At 41.2% G+C, this 21,736-nt stretch overlaps 1 protein-coding gene across 9 annotated transcripts in view; it reads left to right on the top strand.

The window, feature by feature from the left end:
* The window catches only part of LOC120019590 (pumilio homolog 2-like), a 62,198-nt gene that overhangs the window by 21,434 nt on the left and 19,028 nt on the right, over nucleotides 1–21,736 (top strand). For 6 of the 9 annotated variants that reach the window (XM_038962908.1, XM_038962907.1, XM_038962902.1 and 3 more), the window contains exons 17-22: nucleotides 3,537–3,671; nucleotides 4,085–4,222; nucleotides 4,686–4,811; nucleotides 9,452–9,523; nucleotides 17,872–17,993; nucleotides 20,514–20,706. In XM_038962908.1, coding sequence (XP_038818836.1) covers nucleotides 3,537–3,671; nucleotides 4,085–4,222; nucleotides 4,686–4,811; nucleotides 9,452–9,523; nucleotides 17,872–17,993; nucleotides 20,514–20,706 — 786 coding nt within the window. The remainder of the gene's footprint in view (nucleotides 1–3,536; nucleotides 3,672–4,084; nucleotides 4,223–4,685; nucleotides 4,812–9,451; nucleotides 9,524–17,871; nucleotides 17,994–20,513; nucleotides 20,707–21,736) is intronic. The other 3 variants (XM_038962906.1, XM_038962910.1, XM_038962909.1) reach the window with 3 other exon arrangements.

Raw genomic sequence — 21,736 nt, 5'->3', positions numbered from 1 at the left:
CAGCAGAGGTAACTCGGAGTCTTCCTTTCCAGTGGCGGTTCTCATGAGAGCCAGTTTCGTCATAGTGCTTGATGGTTTGTGACTGCACTTAAAGAAACTTTAAAAGTTCTTAATATTCCGCATTGACTGACCTTCATGTCTGAAAGTAATCATGGACTCTCGTTTCTCTGTTTATGTGAGCTGGTCATGCCATAATATGGACTTGGTCTTTTACCAAATAGGGCTGTCTTCTGAATACCACCCTAATGGGTTCTGACTCCTAAACTAGAAATATTGTTAATTCAGGTCTCCTATGGAAATTAGTGCCATTGTCTGGTTTCTACACCAGAAGTTAATGGTTATCTGTAGGAGGAATGTATATGGTGGAGACAATTACTCAGTACATTGCAAGCTTAAAGGCAATCACATGGTTGCAGTCACTGATAATGGTGGGGAATGGGGGCCGAGGTCCGGTCACTTTAAGGGAGAAGGAACAGTTTATTGCCCGCATCACTTAACTTCCTGCTTAGTAATAAAGATGTAATGTTTAGAGGGAAGGAGAATACTTCACCCAAATTGGGGTGTGTATATACATACATACATACATACATACATACATACATACATACATACACACACACACACACACACACACACACTTGTGCTGGTGGAAACAAGTCTTTGTCTGTTCAACTGTCCAACCCTTTGGGTGAATACAACACAACTGATTGGCTCAAACGCATTAACTTCTCTGCGCTACGGATCCCTTTAGCGGGATCATTTTCCTAAACAACCGCTGAATTGCAGGGCGCAAAATATTACTAAAAATATTTATAATCATGCAATCACAAGTGAAATATAACAAAACACAGCTTAGCTTGTTGTTAATCCACCTATCGTGTCAGATTTTGAAAATATGCTTTGCAGCGAAAGAAATCTGTGAGTGTATCAATCAATGCTAGAACAGCTAGCCCCAAATTAGCATGGTCACGAAAGTCAGAAAAGCAATAAAATGAATCGCTTACCTTTGATAATCTTTGGATGTTTGCACTCACGAGACTCCCAGTTACACAATAAATGTTATTTTTGTTCGATAAATATTACTTTTATAACAAAAAAACACCATTTGGGTTGCGCGTTATGTTCAGAAAACCAAAGCCTCGTTCCGTTCAATGAAAATTCCAAAGAGTATCCGTAATGTTCGTAGAAACATGTCAAATGTTTTTTATAATCAATCCTCAGGTTGTTTTTAACAAACATAATCGATAATATTTTTCGACCGTAACCTATTCAATAAAAGAGAGAAAGAAAATGGAGAGCTACCCCTCTCGCGCGCAGGAACTAATCAAAGGACACCTGACTAGTTTTGAAAAATCTCGCTCATTTTTCAAAATAAAAGCCTGAAACGATGTCTAAAGCCTGGTCACAGCCTGAGGAAGCCATTGGAAAAGGAATCTGGTTGATACTCCTTTAAATGGAAGAAAGACGGGCAAGGAAACATATATTAAAAAAATAAAAAATCGGTTCCGGGTTAGATTTCCTCAGGTTTTCGCCTGCAGAATCAGTTTTGTTATACTCACAGACAATATTTTGACAGTTTTGGAAACTTTGGAGTGTTTTCTCTCCTAATCTATAAATTATATGCATATTCTACGATCTGGACCTGAGAAATAGTCCGTTTACCTTGGGGACGTTATTTATTTAAATAAATAAATAAATCTGACCCCTAGCGTCAAGAGGTTAAGGAAAGACATTCCACAAAATAACTTTTAACAAGGCACTCCGGTTAATTGAAATGCATTCTAGGTGACTACCTCATGAAGCTGGTTGAGAGAAGGCCAAGACTGTGCAAAGCTGTCATCAAGTCAAAGGGTGGATACTTTGAAGAATCTTAAACAAATCAAAATGTATTTGATATTTAACACTTTTGGTTACTACATGATTCAATGTTTTACACTGCTCACACTGTGACCACAGACCACTTCTCAGTTCCTATGCTTCCTGGCTGATGGTTTGGTCACTTTTGAATGCTGGCGGTGCTTTCACTCTAGTGGTAGCATGAGACGGAGTCTACAACCCACAAGTGGCTCAGGTAGTGCAGCTCATCCAGGATGGCACATCAATGCGAGCTGTGGCAAGAAGGTTTGCTGTGTCTGTCAGCGTAGTGTCCAGAGCATGGAGGCGCTACCAGGAGACAGGCCAGTACATCAGGAGACGTGGAGGAGGCCGTAGGAGGGCAACAACCCAGCAGCAGGACCGCTACCTCCGCCTTTGTGCAAGGAGGAGCAGGAGGAGCACTGCCAGAGCCCTGCAAAATGACCTCCAGCAGGCCACAAATGTGCATGTGTCTGCTCAAACGGTCAGCAACAGACTCCATGAGGGTGGTATGAGGGCCCGACGTCCTCAGGTGGGGGTTGTGCTTACAGCCCAACACCGTGCAGGACGTTTGGCATTTGCCAGAGAACACCAAGATTGGCAAATTCACCACTGGCGCCCTGTGCTCTTCACAGATGAAAGCAGGTTCACACTGAGCACATGTGACAGAGTCTGGAGACGCCGTGGAGAACGTTCTGCTGCCTGCAACATCCTCCAGCATGACCGGTTTGGGGGTCGCACAGCCCTCCATGTGCTCGCCAGAGGTAGCCTGACTGCCATTAGGTACCGAGGTGAGATCCTCAGACCCCTTGTGAGACCATATGCTGGTGCGGTTGGCCCTGGGTTCCTCCTAATGCTAGACCTCATGTGGCTGGAGTGTGTCAGCAGTTCCTGCAAGAGGAAGGCATTGATGCTATGGACTGGCCCGCCCGTTCCCCAGACCTGAATCCAATTGAGCACATCTGGGACATCATGTCTCGCTCCATCCACCAACGCCACGTTGCACCACAGACTGTCCAGGAGTAGGGCGGATGCTTTAGTCCAGGTCTGGGAGGAGATCCCTCAGGAGACTATCCGCCACCTCATCAGGAGCATGCCCAGGCGTTGTAGGGAGGTCATACAGGCACGTGGAGGCCACACACACTACTGAGCCTCATTTTGACTTGTTTTAAGGACGTTACAGCAAAGTTGGATCAGCCTGTAGTGTGGTTTTCCACTTTAATTTTGAGTGTGACTCCAAATCCAGACCTCCATGGGTTGATAAATTTGATTTCCATTGATCATTTTTGTGTGATTTTGTTGTCAGCACATTCAACTATGTAAAGAAAAAAGTATTTAATAAGAATATTTCAGTCATTCAGATCTAGGATGTGTTATTTTAGTGTTCCCTTTATTTTTTTGAGCAGTGTATTTCATAGTTTTGATGTCTTTACTATTATTCTACAATGTAGAAAATAGTAAAAATAAAGAACCCCTTGAATGAGTAGGTGTCAAATTTTGACTTACTGTATATTCAGCAAACACTTTTTATTTTATATATCCAAAGTGACTTAATCATGCTTTCATACATTTTTGTGAATCAAACCCACATTGTGGCGCTGCAAGCACCACGCTCTACCAACTGAGCCAGAGAGGACAGGTCGTCATAATTTTGCATCATCATTGAAATGTTCTCTGTGCAGTTTGGCAGTGCAGATCAGAAGCTGGCTCTGGCCACCCGAATCCGCGGCCACGTGCTGCCCCTGGCCTTGCAGATGTACGGCTGCCGAGTGATCCAGAAGGCCCTGGAGTCCATATCCTCCGACCAGCAGGTAATTGTAAGTGGATCTTCACTTCTCTTCTGATTTTTTGGGGGGGCTTTTAGGAGCCCCATGGGTCCTGGTCAAAAGTTGTGCACTATAAAGGGAATAGGGTGCTGTTTGAGATATTACCTAGGTATTATTGTTAACTGGTTGTCTGAGTGTGGTGTACTCTCCAGCATGGGGGATGGATACCTATGTATTATGGTCCTGTTGTCGTCCTCTTTGAATTGCCCTTTACATTGAGGACTATGGGTGACAGACAATCTATCATCACATCAACGAGCCATTAGAAGGAAAATGGATGTGTACTGTAGAAATGACTTGGGCATTCTATTTCCATGGAATTAACATAGACTGGCTGAAAATGTTCAGAAGATCTATGGAGGGAGAGCTGGATGAATTACTCCGCTCTCTATCCCCTTCCTCAGAGTGACATCGTGCGGGAGCTAGACGGCCACGTGCTAAAGTGTGTGAAAGATCAGAACGGAAACCATGTGGTGCAGAAGTGTATCGAGTGTGTTCAGCCCCAGGCCCTGCAGTTCATCATTGATGCCTTCCAGGGCCAGGTGAGAGCCAATTCATTAGGTCATGCAATGGAAAACTGTTTGCAACATTAAAGGAAAATGTGTTTCTGATAGGAGAATTTCATGTTGTCCCTTCCTGTTACGTAGTTTTTTCCCTTATGTTTAGTGATAAAATGTACCCGTCCCAGAAAACATCAACCCAACCGCCAGTCACATTGTGTTCAGCAGGGCACACTGCATCAAAGCAGTATCCAACGGGGAAACAATAATATATGTTCTCATTGCACTAGTTCCAATAGCTGTACCTGCCCCTTTCTGAATGTTTTTCACCTACTGAAAACGACCCAGACACGCACATATTATTCAGTTTCCCCCCCAGGATTCAATGTATGGACCAGCCTTTTCAAGTGTTAAAAAATGTACAAACATTTCCTGACATCCACATATTCCTATTATTTATTACATCTTTAACACATTTTGTTGACGTGTGTCGTCTCCCCTGCAGGTGTTTGTGCTGTCCACCCACCCTTACGGCTGCAGGGTGATCCAGCGGATCCTGGAGCACTGCACCCAGGAGCAGACCCTGCCCATCCTGGAGGAGCTGCACCAGCACTCTGAGCAGCTTGGCCAGGTAAATGCAGCCAGGCGAGCCCTAGTCTCAACTCCTAACTAGACCCCAGTCGCTCACACATGGCCAATGTAATGCTGTGCACGGTTTTTGCTGGATCAAAAAGGGGCGTAGGTGGTGGGTATAGCATGGGCCGTGGCTGTATTTTAGAGGCCCACATCTTGGCCGTGTAGATGTTTTCATATTTAAGCCAATTTCCTGCAATTCTACCTATTACTCCATGGAGCTGAGAGTTTCAGTTTAAAGCTAGTTACCTGAAATTCTACAAATTGTCATCTAGCTGAGAGAGAAAAAAAATCAGCAGTTACAATGTCAATTTCTGGATGTATAAATTAATGATATGTACCCATTGACTATTAAAGGATGTAAATTATAAATGCCTTGAACTTAGTTCAACTGTCATACCCAATCAGGATCCAAAATATTAACTTGTGTCACACCAATGTTTGTAAACATACACCAGTGGAGGCTGCTGAGGGGAAGACTGCTCATAATATTGGCTGGAACAGAGTGAATGGAATGGAATCAAACACATGGAAACCATGTTTGTATTTGATACCATTCCACCTATCCCGCTTCAGCCATTACCACAAACCCGTCCTCCCCAATTAAGGTGCCACCAACCTCCTTGACATACACTATATAGACCCCATACTCAACAGGCAGAACACTGCACGGACCCAGAACAGGGTCAATACAGACTGCAGGTCCTGAGGGGGGAATAAAATGTTATTTTTTATTCAGTTGGACATTGACCCCTGGTATCATATAAACACACAAGACATGGAATAATACATAGAATTGCAGGAAAAGAAAATATGTTGCCATTTTAAATCTGCCAACAAGAAGGGTGTGAAAAGTTTAGGGTTGCATGGGTTGTGAGGTGGGGGTTTGTTACTATGCTGATAAATGACATTATCCATCCGGACCTTTGCCACCTAGGACATTTGTGTGACCGGACTTTCACAAATAGTACTTGAGTACCTCAGCTATATAGCCTCAAAACATAGTTAAAACTATAATAGTGATATCCTGGATGATCAGTCCTTGCATCCATAGTGCTGTCTATGAACTTTAGGTTACATTTCTCCAACCCCATCCCTCTGCTTTTTACCAAAACAGGTGGGACATTTTTGTTTCTTGTGTGCTGCTTTAAAGCAAATTTCCTGCAATAGCTTATGCTGGGTTCTTATGCTATCTGAGTAACTCAAATATAACAATCAGTGGTGGCTTGATGACATTATAGATTCTCACTGCCTAGTTTTTATTTTGGCCATTAGTTCTCAAATACTATTTATTATAATATACAGTACTAGTCAAGTTTGGACACCTACTCATTCCAGAGTTTTTCTTTAATTTTGCTATTTTCTACATTGTAGGATAATAGTAAGACATCAGCTATGAAATAACACAGAATCATGTGTTAAACAATTCTATCAAAATATATTTGAGATTCTTCAAAGTAGCCAACCTTTGCCTTGATGACAGCTTTGCACACTCTTGGCATTCTCTCAACCAGCTTCATGAGGTGGTCACCTGGAATGCATTTCAATTAACAGGTGTGCCTTGTTTGTGGAATTTCTTTCCTCAATGTGTTTGAGCCAATCAGTTGTGACAAGGTGGGGAGGGGGGTATACAAAGATGGCCCTATTTGGTAAAAGACCAAGTCCATATTATGGCAAGAACAGCTCAAATAAGCAAAGAGAAACGACATTCCATAATTTCTTTAAGACATGAAGGTCAGTCAATATGGAACATTTCAAGAACTTTGAAAGTTTCTTCAAGTGCAGTCGCAAAAACCATCAAGTGCTATGATGAAACTGGCTCTCATGAGGGCCGCCACAGGAAAGGACGACCCAAAGTTACCTCTGCTGCAGAGGATAAGTTCATTAGATGTACCAGCCTCAGAAATTGCAGCCCAAATAAATGCTTCACAGAGTTCAAGTAACAGACGCATCTCAACATCAACTGTTCAGATGAGATAGTGTGAATCAGGCCTTCATGGTCGAATTACTGCAAAGAAACCACTACTAAAGGACACCAATAAGAAGAGACTTGCTTGGGGCAAGAAACACGAGCAATGGATATTAGATCGGTGGAAATCTGTCCTTTTGGTCCGAGTCCAAATTTGAGATTTTTGGTTCCAACTGCCGTTTCTTTGTGAGACGCAGAGTAGGTGAACGGATGATCTGAGCATGTGTGGTTCCCACCTCGAAGCAAGGAGGTGTGGGGGTGCTTTGCTGGTGACACTGTCAGTGATTTATTTAGATTAAGGCACACTTAACTTCTCTAGGATATGTGGGACGCTACCGTCCCACTTGGCCAATAGCCAGGGAAAATGTAGAGCGCGAAATTCAAAAAAAATGATATAAAATCAAACTTTCATTAAATCACACATGTAAGATACCAAATTAAAGCTACACTTGTTGTGAATCCAGCCACCATGTCAGATTTCAAAAAGGCTTTTCGGCGAAAGCATAAGATGCTATTATCTGATGATAGCACAATGTCAACAAAGAGAGAGTAGCATATTTCAAATATAAAACATGCATTACCTTTGACGAGATTCTTTTGTTGGCACTCCAATATGTCCCATAAACATCACAAATGTTCCTTTTGTTCGATTAATTCCGTCCATATATATCCAAATTGTCCATTTATTTGGCGCGGTTGATCCAGAAAAAAACAGCTTCCAATTTGCGCAAAGTCACTACAAAATATCTAAAAAATTACATCTAAACTTTGCCAAAACATTTCAAAGTACTTTTGTAATACAACTTAAGGTATTTGTAAACGTTAATAATCGATCAAATTGAAGACGGGTCTATCTGTTTTCAATACAGGAGAGCAACAAACTAACGTTACTTTTTTTAGTCTTGTGTACTGTTTGAGAGTTGCGCATGACGTTACACTGCTTCCTGATGGCCTTCTTCTTCATTGCACAAATGAATAACCTCAACCTATTTCCTAAGACTGGTGACATCCAGTGGAAGCGGTAGGAACTGAAAACCGAGTGATTAGAAATCCAGTATTCCAATGGAAACTCATTGAACAGACAGTGACTTAAAAAATATATATATATGGTTAGTCCTGGGGGTTTTGCCTGCTACATAAGTTCTGTTATACTTACAGATATTATTCAAACAGTTTTAGAAACTTCAGAGTTTTCTATCCAAATCTACTAGTAATATGCATATCTTATATTCTGGGGATGAGTAGAAGGAAGTTGAAATTGGGCACGCTATTTATCCAATAGTGAATTTGCTGCCCCCTATCCTAGAGAAGTTAACCAGCATGGCTACCACCGCATTCTGCAGCGATACGCCATCTCATCTGGTTTGCGCAATGACCCAACACACCTCCAGGCTGTGTAAGGGCTATTTGACCAAGAAGGAGAGTAATGGAGCGCTGCATCAGATGACCTGGCCTCAGCCCAATTGAGATGGTTTGGGATGAATTGGACCACAGAGTGAAGGAAAAGCAGCCAGCAAGTGCTAAGCATATGTGGGAACTCATTCAAGACTATTGGAAATGCATTCCAGGTGAAGCTGATTGAGACGATGTGGGTGCAAAGAGTGCAAATCTGTCAAGGCAAAGGGTGTCTACTTTAAAGATTCTAAAATATATTTTGATATGTTTAATACTTTTGGGGTTACTACATGATTCCATATGTGTTATTTCATAGTTTTGATGTCGTCACTATTATTCTACACTGTGGAAAATAGTAAAAATAAATGCTTGAATGAGTAAGCGTGTCTAAACTTAGGACTGGGACTGTTGTGTGTACACTACCGTTCAAAAGTTTGAATGTTAGATATATCCTTGTTTTTTAAAGACAAGCACTTGTATTTTTAAAATAACATCAGTGTGGACATTTAATGTTGTAAATGACTATTGTAGCTGGAAACAAGAATAGATTGGCGAGTTTCAGAAGGAAGTTCTTTGTTTCTGGCCATTTTGAGCCTGTAATCGATCCCACAAATGCTGATGCTCCAGATACTCAACGAATCTAAAGGACAGTTTTATTGCTTCTTTAATTAGAACAACAGTTTTCAGCTGTGCTAGCATAATTGCAAAAGGGTTTTTCAATTAGCCTTTTTAAAATGAGAAACTTGGATTAGCTAACACAACGTGCCATTGGAACACAGGAGTGATGGTTGCTGATAATGGGCCTCTGTACACCTATGTAGATATTCCATAAAAAAATCAGCAGTTTCCAGCTACAATAGTCATTTACAACATTAACAATGTCTACACTGTGTTTCTGATCAATTTGATGTTATTTTAATTGACAAATGTGCTTTTCTTTCAAAAACAAGAACATTTCTAAGTGACCCCAAACTTCTGAATGTGTGTGCGCATGTTTTGTTCTTGTGATGTTTTCATTGTTAATGTGGCTGTGCAGCATGTCGTGTTCATTAGGGCACGAAAGGGTGACTGGGGGGAAGGGGGAAAAATGGGCTATTCTCATTGAACAAGTCAGGAAAGCCCCTTGTTTCAGTACGTTTTCTTCCCTGTGGTGCCTAACGAACATGACCATGCTCAGTGTCCATTTTTATCCTACGGTTAATGATATTCATGCTGGCAATGACTTCTACCTATGATGTTTATTTAACCCCCCCGCCCCCACTTATTCCATCTAGAAATATCAAGGCGTTTCATTGGAGATGACACCCAAAACATACTATACAGTGTCCAGCGATGCACTGTTCAAGGTCAGCAATTCGCCTCCCACGCGGACGTCCTCCTCGTGTCGCCTCCCTCACTATTCCTCCTCCATATTTCTCTTTCTCAATAACCAGTCTGCTCTAACACTGTAGAGGCTTTTTACCTTCACCAAACTCTCTCTCCCTCTTTTCAGACCTCCTAAACTCAGAGCACGCCTCTTCCTCCTTCCGCCGCCTCCCTCTCCCCTCCTTTTTCTTGTCCCTTTGTTTAGAATAAATATTTCTGTCCTGTCACGTAGAGGATTCGCAGCACCCCGCTTCTCAGCTCTGTTTGGATAATCCCTCTGGTCACAGACGCCTCCTGATTCTAAGTCTTTTTTCCCCCACCTCTCTCCTGCCTGCCTTCTCTGATTTTTAATTATCAATACTTGCTAGAAAGACTCCCCAAGTCAAGAGCTTTTTTTAGCCACAATTTGGACCCGCAACATTGACATTGTCCCATATGTTTCGAACTTACTGTGGTTTCCTGGATTTTAGGGTTAAAGTCCATTAGACCATGTTGAGCAATGAAGCAAAATGGTTGGGCAAAGTTTGTAAATCAAATCATGTAATTTGCTTCAAATCAAATAATTGGGAGGGGGACATCTGTAGTATGAGGCATGCTACTAATTTCAGGTGGTCAAATGTTGTCGAGTCACTATTGATATCTGGTCAGGTGAGTTTGTTCGTTTTCCTGCACAGCTTTAGGTATATTAAGTTATTTTTCCTTAAAACCACACCCATAACTGTCTTATCACCTGTCCCCGAAGGGGCAAATATGCTGCTGGTTCCACATGGACCTGAATAGGCCTGTGTCTAATGCAAATCAGAAGCGTCTTTCTCGTCGTTTGACCTTCAGCAATCTGCGGTGATATTTAATAGTTTTATAACATTTCAATGGTGCTTTTCATAAGGTTCTCAAAGCTTGTCGAAAAGCAATACATCATGAGTAGCCTAGCTGTAGTTGGGTCAACCAATAGAGGGCAAGTCTGAGTGCATCCTCCCAAAGATGGAGGGGGACAGTTCATGTCTTGATCAGAGGAAGATGGTCAGGGAGATGATGGATGAAGAGTCTGGTGACGATCGTGTTGAGGTCTACTCAGAGAACCAGCCGGAGTTGTGTAGTTACTGGACTTCTACTCCGTCACAATGTGTAGCACCCACTTGGGTGACGTCTCAGCAGCTCTGGGCCCCAGAAGCTCACTACACACAGTTCACAGTAGTAGCCAGTCATCCTCACGATGAGCCCTCTGCCTCCGTACTGCATTCCTTTTACTGCATCTCCCATGCCGCTTAAGCTTCAGGTGACTTTTCAATTGAATTATTCAACGGTCAGGAACTAGCAGGCAGGTGAAACAAAGCTGGTACCGTGTCCAGATGCATCATTCAAACAAAAACAATTAGCTAGCCAAGCCAGAAAGTGTTGACCTGCCAGTCAATCTGCACATTCTGGCAAACAACCACCAGAAATATTATAATAAATAAAATGGCTGATAAAAAAACATACAATTTAACACTTACCAGTAATTAAATGTGGACACCTGCTAGTACTAAGTAAAAGGGTCTGAATACTTATGTAACAATTAAAAAAAATATATATATTGATTAAAAATAAAAAATATATTTAACCAGGCAAGTTAGTCAAGAACATTCTTATTTACGATGATGGCCTAGGAACAGTGGGTTAACTCATGTTCAGGGGCAGAACGACAGATTTTTACCGTGTCAGTTTAGGATTCGATCTAGCAACCTTTCGGTCACTGGCCCAACACTCTAACCACTAGGCTACCTGTCGCCCCATATAAATGTTCAAGCATTTCTAAAAACTGTGTTCGCTTTGTCATTATGGGGTATTGTGTTTAGATTGATTACCTTTTTTTGTATTTAATCAATTTTAGAAAAAAGATTTAATGTAACAATGTGGGAAAAGTCTGAATACTTTCCGCATGCACTGTATGTGACCTATCACCGGGATTCGGTCCGATGTAGCAAAATTTGATTGTACTTAAAATAAAAAAATGTATTGATAAAAGTAGACTTAGCGCTAGAAATAGTATCATACACTACAGTTTAGGGAAAATGGGGAAGTAATTCTGCTTTGAAAGTTGATAACTCTGTAACCCCACTTTTGAGAAAAATGGCCCTTGAATATTTTGGGACATCGACTGGAGAGCTCTTCATCTACACCCATTCAGCATCCTTCACGCCCTCATAAGCTTTAGCCCCACCCATCTCTTTAAGGATTCACATGAGGCCATGTGCTATACCGAGTGAGTAGTGTAGTAAAAACCCAAAGATTTCAAGACTAAAAGTAGTAGCCTACAATAAGGAAACTCCAGATAAAAATACATTATCTTGGCCTATATCCTAATCTGACTTTGGTGCAGGTCATGTTCTTCCCATTACCTCATTAGTCTCTGGTAAACACACCCCATATCAAGGTGTATTTGTCACATGCACAGGATACAGAAGGTTACTTGCATAGCAGCAATACCAAAAACAAAGTGTCCAGATGGAAATATTTTATCATTATTAGATGTCGCTAACCCGACACGTGTAAATTGTACGCGTGTTAATGAAATAAAATAATGGCCATACACACCTGTCTAACTTGATTGGTCATTGATGGGTCATCTGGAATCTAGCTAGCTACAATGAACAGGCATAATCCCAACTCCCTACGAATAAACATGTTCATAGCTGTAGTATGACTCTGCAAGTAGCTGAAGCGAACCAACTAAACTCAGCAACAACAACAAAGTCCCCTTTTCAGGACCCTGTCTTTCAAAGATAATTTGTAAAATATCTTTATTGTAAAGGGTTTAACCTGTCTAGCCCCAGCGTTCCGCTAGCGGAACTCCTCCCACATTCCACTGAAAAGGCAGAGCGCGAAATTCAAAAAATATTTGAGAAATATTTAACTTTCACACATTAACAAGTCCAATACAGCAAATGAAAGATACACATCTTGTGAATCCAGTCAACATGTCCGATTTTTAAAATGTTTTACAGCGAAAACACCACACATATTTATGTTAGCTCACCACCAAATACAAAGAAGGACAGACATTTTTCACAGCACAGGTAGCATGCACAAAGCCAACCTAACTAACCAAGAACCAAACAAACTAACCAAGAAACAACTTCATCAGATGACAGTCTTATAACATGTTATACAATAAATCTATGTTTTGTTCGAAAAATGTGCATATTTGAGGTATATCAGTTTTACATTGCAGCTACCATCACAGCTACCGTCAGAAATAGCACCGAAGCAGCCAGAGTAATTACAGACACCAACGTGAAATACCTAAATACTCATCATAAAACATTTCTGAAAAATACATGGTGTATAGCAAATGAAAGACAGGCATCTTGTGATTCCAGCCAATATTTCCGATTTCTTAAGTGTTTTACAGCGAAAACACAATATAGCATTATATTAGCTTACCACAATAGCCAGAAACACAAGCCATTTACCAGCAGCAAAAGTTAGCGATCGTAACAAACCAGCAAAAGATATATAATTTTTGACTAACCTTGATAAGCTTCATCAGATGACAGTCCTATAACATCAGGTTATACATACACTTATGTTTTGTTCGAAAATGTGCATATTTAGAGCTGAAATCAGTGGTTATACATTGTGCTAACGTAGCATCTTTTACCCACAACGTCCGGATATTTTTCTGACACTCACATATTCTGACCAAATAACTATTCATAAACATTACATGTTGTATAGGAAATGATAGATACACTAGTTCTTAATGCAATCGCCGTGTTAGAATTCTAAAAATAACTTCATTACGACATGCAGTTTACGTTATGGCGAGAGCGTGCCCAAAATCTGGGCGCAAACTACTAGTTCACATGTTCGACAGATATATGAAATAGCATCATAAAATGGGTCCTACTTTTGATGATCTTCCATCAGAATGTTGTACAAGGGGTCCTTTGTCCAGAACAATCGTTGTTTGGATTTAGAATGTCCTCTTCTCCAGTCAATTAGCACGGAAAGCTAGCAAAGTGGCGCAAAGCTCTCCTTCCTGAACAAACGCAGACAAAGCAACACGCCTAACGTCCCGAAAAAAATTCAATCTAATAAAACTATATTGAAAAAACATACTTTACGATGATATTGTCACATCTATCAAATAAAATCAAAGCCGGATATATTAGTCGTCTATAACGACAGCTTTATAGAAGGCAATACCAGGTCACTTCTCGCGCGTTCCAGAAAACAGGAAATTGGGGTCATGCCAAGAGCTTTTATTCGACCTCAGATCATGTTATACACTCCATTTCTTCTCTCACTGCCTGTTGACATCTAGTGGGAGGCGTATGAAGTGCATGTATACTAATAAATATCAAGCACATTTATAGGCAGGCCCTAGAACAGAGCATCGATTTCAGATTTTCCACTTCCTGTCAGGAAGTTTGCTGCAAAATGAGTTCTGTTTTACTCAGAGATATAATTCAAACGGTTTTAGAAACTAGAGAGTGTTTTCTATCCAATAGTAATAATAATATGCATATTGTACGAGCAAGAATAGAGTACGAGGCCGTTTAAATTGGGCACGATTTTCCCCCAAAGTGTAAATAGCGCCCTCTATCCTCAACAGGTTAACCTGTCTAGCCCCTGCGTTCCGCTAGCGGAACTCCTCCCACATTCCACTGAAAAGGCAGAGCACGAAATTCAAAAAATATTTTTTAGAAATATTTAACTTTCACACATTAACAAGTCCAATACGGCAAATGAAAGATACACATCTTGTGAATCCAGTCAACATGTCCGATTTTTAAAATGTTTTACAGCGAAAACAGCACGTATATTTATGTTAGCTCACCACCAAATACAAAGAAGGACAGACATTTTTCACAGCACAGGTAGCATGCACAAAGCCAACCTAACTAACCAAGAACCAACCAAACTAACCAAGAAACAACTTCATCAGATGACAGTCTTATAACATGTTACACAATAAATCTATGTTTTGTTCGAAAAATGTGCATATTTGAGGTATAAATCAGTTTTACATTGCAGCTACCATCAGAGCTACCGTCAAAAATAGCACCGAAGCAGCCAGAGCAATTATAGAGACCAACGTGTATTACCTAATTACTCATCATAAAACATTTCTTAAAAATACACAGCGTACAGCAATTGAAAGACACAGATCTTGTGAATCCAGACAATATTTCAGATGTTCTAAGTGTTTTACAGCGAAAACACAATATAGCGTTATATTAGCTTACCACAATAGCAAACATCACAACAGCATTGATTCAAGGCAAAAATAGCGATAACGTATAAACCACCAAAATATATTAATTTTTTCACTAACCTTCTCAGAATTCTTCAGATGACAGTCCTATAACATCATATTACACAATGCATATAGAGTTTGTTCGAAAATGTGCATATTTAGCGGCACAAATCGTGGTTATACAATGAGAAAAGTAGCAAAGCTGCCCAGAAAATGGCAGGAGAAATCTTTGAAGAGGCACCTAATCTAATCAGTAACTATTCCAAAACTTGACTAAAAAATACAGGTTGGACAGCAATTGAAAGACAAATTAGTTCTTAATGCAATCGCTGGGTTACATTTTTAAAATTAACGTTACTTCAAGCATACAGCGTGCGCTAAAGCGAGACCGCACCATAATTCATGGCGGAATTATTATCTGACATTTGTCAACATAAGTACGAATTAACAGCATAAAGACTGCTTACTATTAGTTGAGCTTCCATCAGAATCTTGGGCAAGGTGTCCTTTCTCCAGAACAATCGTCTTTGGGTTGAAAGATGTCCTCTTGTCCGGTCGAAATAGCTGCTAATGTTAGCCACCAACTGGAGAGGTGTCCAACTCTTGAAAACGCATGAGAAAGAAATCCCAGAAAATCGCAATAAACTGCTATAAACTGCTAAGTCGGTTTAAATGAACTACCTTATGATGTCTTTAACACCTATAACGAATAAAAACATGACCGGAGATATAGAACTACTAAAACGAAAGCGTTTGCAGGACGCCATTGTGATGACTCCTTGCGCCAAGCGCACCGTTGAAAAGGACGGTCCTTCCGTTCCACGGTCTTATAAAAGGTCCCAGATTGCGCAATCCACTCCATTCAAAATCTCCCCGCTTACTGACATCTAGAGGAAGGCGTGTGCAGTGCATGTACCCTCATAGCTTGCATGGGGACTTATAAACTGATCTCAGAACAGGGACCTCGATTTCTGAAATCTCACTCCCTGACAGGAAAAGTGCTGCAGAATGAGTTCTGTTTCACTCAGAGAAATAATTCAAACGGTTTTAGAAACTAGAGAGTGTTTTCTATCCAATAGTAATAATAATATGCATATTGTACGAGCAAGAATTGAGTATGAGGCCGTTTAAATTGTGAACGATTTTCCCCCAAAGTGTAAATAGCGCCCCCTATCATCAACAGGTTAAACACTGTTCCCCATGCTTGGTCAATGAACCATAAACAATTAATGAACATGCACCTGTGAAACGGACGTTAAGACACTAACTGCTTACAGCAGGTAGGCAATTAAGGTGACTGTTATGAAAATTTAGGAGATGAAAGAGGCCTTTCTACTGACTCTGAAAAACACCAAAAGAAAGATGCCCAGGGTCCCTGCTCATCTGCATGAATGTGCCTTGGGCATGCTGCAAGGAGGCATAAGGACTGCAGATGTGGCCAGGGCAATAAATTGCGATGTCCGTACTGTGAGACGCGTAAGACAGAGCTACAGGGAGACAGGATGGACAGCTGATTGTCCTCGCAGTGGCAGACCATGTGTAACAACACCTGTACAGGATCGGTAAATCCGAACGTCACACCTGCAGGACAGGTACAGGATGGCATTTACTCTGGAGCGTGATCGAGGTGGAGGGTCTGTCATGGTCTGGGGCGGTGTGTCACAGCATCATCGGACTGAGCTTGTTGTCATTGCAGGCAATCTCAACGCTGGGTATTACAGGGAAGACATCCTCCTCCCTCATGTGGTACCCTTCCTGCAGGCTCATCCTGACATGACCCTCCAGCATGACAATGCCATACTGCTCGTTCTGTGCGTGATTTCCTGCAAGACAGGAATGTCAGAGTTTTGCCAGCGACGGGCCCGGATCTCAATCCCATTGAGCACGTCTGGGACCTGTTAGATCGGAGGGTGAGGGCTATAGCCATTCCCCCCCCCCCCCAGAAATGTCCGAGAACTTGCAGGTGCCTTGGTGGAAGAGTGGGGTAACATCTCACAGCAAGAACGGGCAAATCTGGTGCAGTCCATGAGGAGGAGATGCACTGCAGTACTTAATTCAGCTGGTGGCCACACCAGATACTGACTTACTTTTGACCCTCCCCCCCCTTTTTTCAGGGACACATTCAATTTCTGTTAGTCATATGTCTGTAGAACTTTTTCAGTTTGTCTGTTGAATCTTATGTTCATACAAATATTTACTCATGTTAAGTTTGCTGAAAATAAATGCAGTTGACAGTGCGAGGACGTTTCTTTTTTTTGCAGAGTTTAGGTTCAATGTTAGCTAGCTAACGTTAGGCTATAACTAGCAATGCAAATGGTTTTCTGATTCTAATAATATTACTACACATAATACGCTTAAAGTTCGCTAGCTAACAGTATGCTTTAACTTGCAATGAAGAAAATTGCTGACAAAATTAGGAACGTATAGTATCTGAAAATGTAGCTAGACTCTTACTTAGAAATCTGGTTTCCCAAAGAAAACTCATTGAAAAGAGTGACCTCACACAAAAAAAATCTGAATGGTTTGTCCTCGGGGTTTCGCCTGCTAAATAAGTTCTGTTATACTCAGACATGATTCAAACGGTTTTATAAACTTCAGTGTTTTATATCCAAATCTACTAATAATATGCATATCTTATTTTCTGCGGATGTGTAGCTGGCAGTTTAATTTGTGTATGCTTTTCATCCCAACGTGAAAATGCTGCCCCCTACCCTAGAGAAGTTAAGGCACATGAGGGTTCACATGCATTTTGATAAGTATAAAACATCATCTAATGCCTATCCTGTGAAGTAATGACGTGCGATATAGGCCCAGCTTCCTGAGACGGGTCACATATTTTCAGGAGCTCTCGGCTTAGGTTGCTACTAAGGTGCCTTGGCCACTACATAATTAGGGCTTTTGCTACTATGGGGTGTCATTTATAGATGTCTGTGTCAAAGGAAAATCTCTCGACTATCTGAACATTATTGAATCCGTAGTGTGGGTTATCTAAATGATATTACATGATGGTGAAATTTACTATTTTTCTTTTGGTGTGAATGGGAAATGTGATCCCACACTGTCTTTTGCTTCCATCGCCCCCTGCAGGATCAGTACGGCAACTACGTCATCCAGCACGTCCTGGAGCACGGCAGACCCGAAGACAAGAGCAAGATTGTGGCAGAGGTCCGCGGGAAGGTGCTCCTCCTGAGCCAGCACAAATTTGCGAGGTAAGGCAACACAAATCGACCCCTTTTTTTTTTTTATAGCTGGTGAGAGAGACTCGTGAAGATGTGCTTTCCAGTTATGCCATTCCAATGAGGCCCACCTCCAATTTTAAAGTGACCCTAGCCTCCACTGAGTGAGACGAATTACGTTCATGGGCGGTTTTCCAATGAAGATTTTCCCACGGACTTTCAATGGAGATGCTCCATTGAGTTAAGCCGGGCGGACATTACCGTAATTGCTGGACTATTAAGCGCACCTGAATATAAGCCGTACCCACTGAATTTTTTTTAAATATGTATTTTGTACATAAATAAACCGCACATGTCTATAAGCCGCAAGTGCCTACCGGTACATTGAAACAAATATACTTTACACAGCCTTTAAATGAAACACGGCTTGTAACAAAAATAAATGGGCTTTTAATCGAAACACGGCTTGTAACAAAAATAAATAGGCTTTAACGAAACACGGCTTGTAACAAAAATAAAAAAAATAGCAGTAAACAGTAGCCTACCAAGAAAGTCAAACTTCATTGCGGTGGCGATTGTTTTGGCTTTCAGTCGGATCTGCACAGTTGAAACACCTCGGCCGTCTGCTCTCTGTGTGTTGACCCAGTCTTCAATCTCATTTTCTAGTTCGGGCCATCCGCTTTTCTTCCTTGAAAGCTTTTGTTGTCTTTTTGCACTGAGTCCGTTCCTCACGCTGCTGTTTCTAACGTGTTATCATAGACTCATTAAGGCCAAGCTCCCGTGCAGCAGCTCTATTTCCTTTTCCAACAGCCAGATCGATCGCCTTCAACTTGAAAGCTGCATCATATGCATTTCTCCGTGTCTTTGCCATGATGAGGGTGACAAAATGACTACCGTAATCAGAATGATGGGAAGTTTGAGCGCGCTCGATTTACGTCACATTATGTGACGATGCTCAGTTTTTTGGCGGCGTGAATCTTGTGAGAGAAAAAAAAAACATAAATTAGCCGCGTCATTGTATAAACCGCAAGGTTCATAGCGTGGGAAAAAAGTAGCGGCTTATAGTCCGGAAATTACGGTACACGTTTTTTTTAGCCCGATCTACGGCCTTTCGATCAGCTCCCAGCGCATTTTTTCCGATTCAGAGCAAACCCGACGTAAAACTTAATGACACAACCCATAAAGTGTAGCACTTACCCGATTTTGCGGTTGATGGCTGGATCCGGGCGTCCTGATTTTCAAACATATTGAATATATTCAGCCATTATTGCCAAGTGTGAGCAGTGCTCAGAGCAGATGCGAGCATGTCCCACCGTCAGCCAATCAGCTACTCGGAACTAATATAAAGATTCTGGCAGATGCTATAAGGTCCCCACATGTAAGCTGTATACGCATTTCTTTTTTCCCATGTCCAACAAATACCTAAACAGCAATAAGTAAAGCTGTGCCGTGTTAGTACGCCACTGACAGAATAAGGGAATATGCGAAGTGTTATGTATGTGGCTATATGAGAAGTGTATGACAAGGGTAATGTGTTATGTTGATTGTCTTTTGTATACAGCAGTACTGTGTGTCTAAGACAATTTCCCCCATGGAACATTGAAGTTCATCCTACCTCAAGTTAATCTCACTCACACAAAAAGATGGGCTAGGTTACATGTCGCATTTAAAGCTGTTCTTACCTCGAACTCTTTCTGCAAAACCGTTAATCCATATTGTCCTCTTTTCACGTGCCCAAATTTGCTGCTTTCTTGCTTTTGTCTTTAGCTTTTTCTGAGCATACAATCAGTGATCTAGTGCTATATTTTTAAGGACAGCACTGCATTTTTATGTCACCTATTGAACTATGTAATTTTATAATATACATTGCCTGCAATGTATCACCAAAATATAATAACTGCCTATTCCTACACATGGCTCAAATACATTTTTCTATTTTTAAAATCCTCAAACACCAAATTAGGCCTACCTTTAAAAAAAAAATGATATGCTATCATCACTGTCAATCGTGAATGATAATTCTTCACATTTAACAGGTGCAGCGTCCATGCTGCAACTGCATGCTGACTATTTGATCCCAATCAGTTTCATGGGAATTAGCATTTCTATCTTCTTGAATGATGTAGGCCAAAATCTTGCTTAAAGCCCCCAAAAGGCTAGGGCCGGCTCTGACTGCATGTGTCGGTATACACTCATCTCAGCCAATCATGGCTAGCAGGAAGGTTGCTGCCCTTTTTCCGTGGCTAAACCAACTAGGCTCGTAATTTAACAATTTTATTCTTATTTACAGATGGCATACAAGTTTGTTGTTAAGGCACATGAAAGTTCACATGTTCCAGAAGGCATTTTGGCGAACAAATCCATTTAGATTTTTTATTTTTTTTTAATAGTTCAAATGGCTTTCCTGTGAAGTAGTGATGCGTGACATACACCTAGTTTCCTGAAAATAGTCATGTTTCAGCCTTTAGCTTTTTAATTAAGGACTAGGCAGACTGTGTTCAGGACACCGGCCCGTATATATTTTTTTTAACTGAGCCCACGTCTCTCCCTAAGTAACGTGGTAGAGAAGTGTGTGATCCACTCATCCCGTGCCGAGCGGGCCCTGCTGATTGACGAGGTGTGCTGCCAGAAGGACGGCCCCCACAGCGCTCTCTACACCATGATGAAAGATCAGTACGCCAACTACGTGGTGCAGAGGATGATCGACATGGCCGAGCCCGCCCAGCGCAAAATCATCATGCACAAGGTGGGTTGACATATACCATCAAGTGAATTCACGGTAAACATTTTGCTACATAAACAGCTATTTCTCATTGGAGAACTTCAGGTTAGTCCCTCCCTGTTTTGGCCTGTTTGGTTCCTCGTGAGTACACCCAACGTTTCCCATTGTTTGTTAATTTAGATCAGTTCAATTTAGGCCAGGTATTGCTATAAAACCAAAGGTTGGTGGTACTTTTGGTACAGCATTTCTAGTTATCCAAATTCTAATTGTTACCCATAGCAGTCTCCTTTCCATGTGGTGTGAAAAGTATTTTACACTGAACAAAAATATAAATGCAACGAGCAATGATTTTACTGAGTTACAGTTCATATAAGGAAACTAGTCAATTGAAGTAAATTCATTAGGCCTTAATCTAATCTATGGATTTCACATGACTGGGAATAGAGATGTACAGTTGAAGAGATGTATAGAGATGTACAGCGTTATTAAAACTCGTTTTTCAACCACTCCACAAATGTCTTGTTAACAAACTATAGTTTTGGCAACTCGGTGAGGACATCTACTTTGTGCATGACACAAATAATTTTTCCAAAAATTGTTTACAGATTATTTCACTTATAATTCACTGTATCACAATTCCAGTGGGTCAGAAGTTTACATACACTAAGTTGACTGTGCCTTTAAACAGCTTGGAAAATTCCAGAAAATGTCATGGCTTTAGAAGCTTCTAAAGCCAGTTGACGTCAATTGGCGGTGTACCTGTGGATGTATTTCAATGCCTACTTCAAAGTCAGTGCCTCTTTGCCTGACATCTTGGGAAAATCAAAAGAAATCAACCATTGTTTTTAGACCTCCACAAATCTGGTTCATTCTTGGGATCAATTTCCAAACGCCTGAAGGTACCACGTTCATCTGTACAAACAATAGTATGCAAGTATAAACACCATGGGACCACGTAGCCATCGTACTGCACAGGAAGGAGACACGTTCTGTCTCCTTGAGATGAATGTACTTTAGTGCAAATCAATCCCAGAACAACAGCAAAGGACCTTGC

The sequence above is a fragment of the Salvelinus namaycush genome, chromosome 24 (assembly GCF_016432855.1).
Source record: "Salvelinus namaycush isolate Seneca chromosome 24, SaNama_1.0, whole genome shotgun sequence".
NCBI classification, from domain to species: domain Eukaryota; kingdom Metazoa; phylum Chordata; class Actinopteri; order Salmoniformes; family Salmonidae; genus Salvelinus; species Salvelinus namaycush.
This window is presented reverse-complemented; position numbering and strand designations above follow the sequence as displayed.